The sequence below is a fragment of the Crocodylus porosus genome, unplaced genomic scaffold, assembly GCF_001723895.1.
Source record: "Crocodylus porosus isolate Cpor-Errol unplaced genomic scaffold, CroPor_comp1, whole genome shotgun sequence".
Classification (NCBI taxonomy): domain Eukaryota; kingdom Metazoa; phylum Chordata; order Crocodylia; family Crocodylidae; genus Crocodylus; species Crocodylus porosus.
The window spans coordinates 812038-817583 of record NW_017728919.1 but is presented as its reverse complement, the minus strand read 5'-3'; the positions used below and the strand labels follow the sequence as shown (position 1 = coordinate 817583).

At 66.4% G+C, this 5546-nt stretch overlaps 1 protein-coding gene across 1 annotated transcript in view; it reads right to left on the bottom strand.

The window, feature by feature from the left end:
- The window catches only part of MIDN (midnolin), a 16188-nt gene that overhangs the window by 2608 nt on the left and 8034 nt on the right, over positions 1-5546 (bottom strand). Inside the window, 2 exon segments of the mRNA XM_019538276.1 lie at positions 4556-4846; positions 5220-5498. Coding sequence (XP_019393821.1) covers positions 4556-4846; positions 5220-5498 — 570 coding nt within the window.

Sequence of the window (5546 nt, the reverse complement as noted above, 5' to 3'; positions counted from 1 at the left end):
CAGCGCCAGTCTGGGCCGGATCCGTCCTTGCACAGCGCCGCTACTGTTCCTGGGACCTCGGGGCGGCTGGGTACGCGGCCAGGTCACCCAGAGGGGAAGTGCGGGCTCCCCCCACACCAGCTCTCACCGCTGATGCCAGCATGGAGGGGGGCGCGAGCCTTGCTACACAACGCCCCCGCCCCCCGTGCAAAGCTGGTGTTACGCTGAGCACCTGCAAAGCCCATGCGGGGCTGAGCCCAGCCAGAGGGACCGGGGCCTGACGGCAGTGACCTGCCCCGGGCGTAGCTCCGTCCTGGCTGCATTAGGAGCCGGGAACGCTTCCACGCCAGGGAAGGGGGGGATAAAGAGGTGCTAATCCCACCAAACGCTGCTCGGGGGCTCCCCGGCTGCACGGCGTAGGCGAGACCAGCATCCCTCCATCATGCCCGTGACCTTTCTACAGCCCAAACGAGCCCTTCAGAGCCAGCGTGGCATCTAAAGGGGCAGCTCGGGAGCCCCAGGGAGAGCCAGCCAGCCCTTGGCCCCAGGCGAGGGGACCCCCACGTGCAGACCCGGGGTAAGGGGCGCTTGTTTACCCCCCAGGCAGGCGCGCATGGCAGAAGCCTGTTAAAAGAGCCACCCGCACGCAGCTCCCCCCGCCCCCAGCCCTCGCAACAGCGAGCCACTTGGGTTTCACTTCTTGTCTCTAAGCAAATGGTTACAGAGCAGGAACCTCAGGGCAGCCAGGAGCCCCCCCTGCCCTTCCTGCGCGGGGCCGTGCAGGTGTACGCCAGGCCGCGGCTGTGGCTAGGGCGGGGGCAAGCCCTGCTCGCGGGAGCGGCGGTGGCAAGCGACCCCCTGCAGCCGAGGGACCGCAGCCGAGCCCCCTCCGCCCCCGCTGCAGGACCCCCCTCCTCGGCGCGCAGCCCACCCACTTGCCCCAGTTTCAAAACCCCATCGAGTGCCGGGAAGCCGCCTGGCCTCTTACAGACTCACATCCTCTTCCTCCAAGACCCAGCCCCCCCAGCCAGCCCTTGACCCCGGGAGCAAGGTCCGACCGCTGTCCCACGGCTCAGAGGGCGCGGGGGGCTGACAACAGCTCCGAGTGCCCCAGAAAACACCTCCCACCCACGCAATCCCTGGAGCTTAAGCAACACAGCTCTGCCCGGGGAGAAGCTGCAGCTGGGAGCTTTAGGGCATGAAGTGTGCAGAGAAGAAAGGGGGGGTGCAGGGACCCCGTTGCAGCCCGGGGGCGCAGCACAGGGAGGGCTCAGCCCGTTTGCAGCCTCCCGCCTGGCGCGCGAGGCTGCTGCCGCGCTCCTCGCCCTCCCCCCCGTTTCCTTTCTCGAGCTCCCACCTCCCGGAGCCGGAGCCAACTGCACAAACACGGCGCAGGAACTGGAATGTGGCGCTCCCGCCCCGCCGCCGCGGCCCCCCCGGCTGCCTGCTGCATGGGGGGGCCAGCCAGGAGAAGGGGGTCAGGAGACCTGCCTTGCAAGGAGCATGCACAGGCCTGGGCTGGGGGGGATGATGGAGGAGGAGGAGGATGTTGCTCTTCGCAGGAGGGAGGAAGGAGGCGGGTGGGCTCAGCCACCCAGGCCCACCAGTGTGCGTGTGTGTGTGTGGGGGGGTAATAAAAAAAAGCAGCAGTGATCCCTGCCAGAGCCGGGGTTCAAGCCTGGGCAACCTTGAGGACATGGAGGCACAGCCCCCCACCCCCCTGCCACCAGCGCCTGCCAGCCCTTGGGTGGCTCGGAAGCGGGTTGGGTGCCATGTCTGGCTTTCCTCCCCCTTGCCAAGAGCTGCTTCCCCGCCGGCAGCAGCTGCCTGTCTCGCAGGCCCGTGACGTCGGAGGAGGAAGGATCCGGCTAAGCCCCGCTCTGCCGCTCGGGCGTCATGAAAGGACGAGAAGGAAGCGGTGGGGGGGAGGAAGGCAGACCGAGCTTTCGGGGGAGAGGAGGGGAAAGCACAGAGCCCGGGGTGGGGGGACGAGGCAGCTGCTCCGTGCTTCCCCGCGCCTCCATCCGGTGCCCGTGGCTTACGTGGCCTTGCTGCAACCCCAGCAGCCTGGAGCAAAGCGGGGAACCCAAGGGTCCTGGCTCCCCATCCCCTGCAATCTGGGATTCTCCAGCCCCCTCCTGCTCACCCATGACCCTCGGGGCTACCAGGTATCCGCTCTTCCTCCTTGTCCGCATGGACAGGGCAGGGGGTCAGACAGGATGCTACACCTGGCTGGAGGCCAGCAGGCAGCGCCCCGAAGCTTGGCACCCTCGCAGGAGACTCTGCCCCTTGCCCTCCCCCGCCCCCGCAGCAGCTGGGACCTGGCCTGGGTGTGTGGTGGGGGGGGCTGGATTGCACCAGGAAGAGAAAAGCAGAATTGTGCTGCATCCGCCCCGCAGAAACCCTCCCCCCCCCACCCCCACAGCTATTTCTGCCCCTGTCCCAGCCTACAGCTTCCTCAGGCCAGAAACACCAGCTCGGAGGCCAAGTGCTTGGCCCCCCCACCCCAGCACCCGCCCTCCTGGGCAGTGAATGGGGCCCTTTGTCTGGCCCTGGGTTTAGACAGAGTGGAGAAGGGGCGGGTGGCACAGAGGCAAGCCTGGCAGGGGACAGAGAGGAGAGATAGGAGGTGGCACCGGATCAAGAACAGAGTCCGACCTCCAGGGAGAGGCAGGGCGAGGGGTGGGGGACGGTGCCCCCCCAGTCAGCCTCTTCCCCCCGGCCCCCATGCAGGGCCAGCAGCTCAGCCCAGACGAAAGGCAGCAGCCAGGTAAAAAACAAAATAACAAACCCAGGGCAGAGATGTGCCCATGTCCCCACGCGTGGGGCAGGGCAGGGGGAACGCACATGCCCATGCGTGGGCATCGTACCCCAGCGCCGAGCAAGGACAGGGTGAATTACGCCCCCCGTTGCAGGGCCCTGCAACGACTCTCGCGCCCCTTTCCCAGGCTGGAGGGGGCCTGGGTGCTACCTATGGCTGTCGCCGCTCACATGCTGGGAAAGCCGCATCCTGCCTCAGTTTCCCTACATAACCCCCTCTGAAACGTGGATAGAGATGCCAGCGCTGCAGAATACCCAGAGCACCAGATGGGCCAGGCCTTGCTGGAGATCAGGCCTCCAATGCAGGCACAAGCCATGCCCCCACCATGCAAAAAGAAATAAAAAAAAAAAAAAAAAAAAAAATCAAGAGCATCTCAGCTTTGAACTTCAAAGCTTCAGCATCTCTCTCACTGCCTGGACTGGTCCCCTCTCCGCACCCATCAAAACCAGCCAGCCAACCAGGAAGAGAAATCAGCCTGACCGCACAGGTTTGGGAGCCCAGCCGGAGGCGGCAGCACCTGAGCAGCCTACGGCCAGGCAGGAGGGGAAGGGGACGGATGAGGACAAGAGGAACCATCCCGGGACAGGGCAGGGGCACAACCCGGGGTCACCCCCGAGAAGCAGGGAGGAGGGAGAGTTTAGGAAAAGCTGAACGGCATGGCTTCAACCTCAGCCCCCCCATGGCCCACCCGGCGCTGCAGGTGCCAACAAGCCTCTCGGCAGCCCTGACTTGGTGCCTTTCCAAATCAGTGTCTAGACTGGAAAGCCCAGGCAAAGTGGCTGATTTCAATATGCAAAATCGCAAGCAGAGGACCTGAAAATGAAGAGCAAACCCCGCAGGGCTTGCCACCCCCAGGCCGGACCCCCTTCCCCCAGCTCGGCTCCGACAACCCGGAGACCCTATGGAGACGCCCCAGCCTCCATCCCGTGAATTATTCTACTCGCTCGCCGCCAACAATGTCCGCATGGGGCCAGGAGCCCGGGCGCGGAGACCGGTGGTACCAGGGGCTGGGTGTACAGGCTGGGCTCTGCCCCGGGTGCTACATTAGATGCTTAGGACCAAAAAGCCGCAGCAAATGGGCACGCATTACAACCCCAGGCTTGATTTACTCTGCAGCGTACGGCAGTACGGGTCTGAACGCGGGCAGTTCCACCCGGGGATTAACCCTTTGCCGGAGGCGGCCAGGTTGGCAAGGAGGCGCCTGCTCCAGCCTCGCTGGGCGGGGCTGGGGGGCGGCCTCCTCCGTCTGCTCCCCGCAACCTGGGAGCACTCGCACCTGGCACCAGAGCCCCCCGCCCCGCGCTCCCCTCCCGCCCGCCGCCAGCTGGCGTGGAGGCACCGCGAGGACAATTATAGAACAAAGGAGCCGACGGAACCGGATACGCAGGGGAAGCAAACCGGAGCGGGCGAATCCCAGCGAGCGCCCGTCTCCTTCCTTCCACCCCAGCGCCCCGGCTTCTTCCCCATTGTCCGCGGGGGGCTCGGGCAACCCGGGCTGGGGGCTAGGAACCTGGACGTCCCTCTTTGCCCCGTGATCAGCACCCCGCCAAGGCCATCAGCCCTGGGGAGGTGGCATTCAACCCTGGGTCGGCCTTTGAAGATGGACAGGACGCAGCCGCCGGGCTTCCACGCGGCAGGCCGGACCCCCGCTGCAAGTCGCAGCCACCCCAGCCACGAGGCTTGGGACAGACCCAGGCCCGAGACAGGCCGCGGACCTCAAGGCTTTGGGGCTGGGGGCACGCAGGCGAGGCTTACCGCTGGGCTTGCACATCCGGATTTGGCTCTGGCACTGGACCACGGAGTGCAGGGGCTGGGAGGCCACGGAGGTCGCCGTCGTCAGGGTCTCTGAGGTAGCTTTGGCAGCGAGCTCCGGGGAGGAGGGGGCCGAGGGGGAGCACTGGGTCTGGCAGCGCAGCTGCGTCAGGGACTGGGGCATGCCCTGGTAGTGCCGCGTGGCGCTCAGCAGGTCGTTGAGGATCTGCAGGATGGTGCCGATGTCGCGCCGCGGCCGCCCGCTGCTGTCCTGGCAGTTGGGGTGCAAAGTTCCTGCAGGAGGCAACCAACAGGTGAGGCCGATGCCAGCCCACGCCAGCACCCCGCCTTTGGGAGCCCACTCCCAGCCACCCACTGGCGTTACTCTCGGGGTGCCCAAGACCACGGCAGCCATGGGCTTTGAGACCAGCCGGGCCAGAGCATCCCACCCCGGCCAGCGGGAAGGCAAAGAAGAGAGCCAGAAACCTCTGCCCCCTTCAGATCACCCAGGATGCTATCGCTTGGCAACACCTCCTGGTTACCATACCAACCAAGAAGGGCACGGCTCTGGTCCCCATCACCCCCGCCCCAATCCTCCGGCCACTCAGCCGGAGAGGAAGGGGAGATGAGAATTAGCACCCCCCCCATTGCTGCAGGTCTCTCGTACCAGAGAAGGTCCCTGAAAAGACCCCGGGAGCGTGGTTCACAAAGCTCTCGATGACGGCGCCGGGCTTGCGGGATCGGGGCGTCGGGGCCGGGCTGCTGCTGGCGCTGGGATTGCTGCTCCGGGCGCTGCAGTCCACCTGGCGCGGGCGAGGAGGCGTCAGGAGGGGGGCCCGGGACGCCCCGCAGCCCCGCTCCCAGCACCCAGGGACGAGAGGCCAGGCCACGCTCCTGGCTCATAGGGGCAGCTCAAAGCCGACAGCCAGAGCGGATTTGACGGGGCATTGAGGCTGCTGGAAGAGCCCCCCCGCTGCACCCGCCCCGGGGAGAG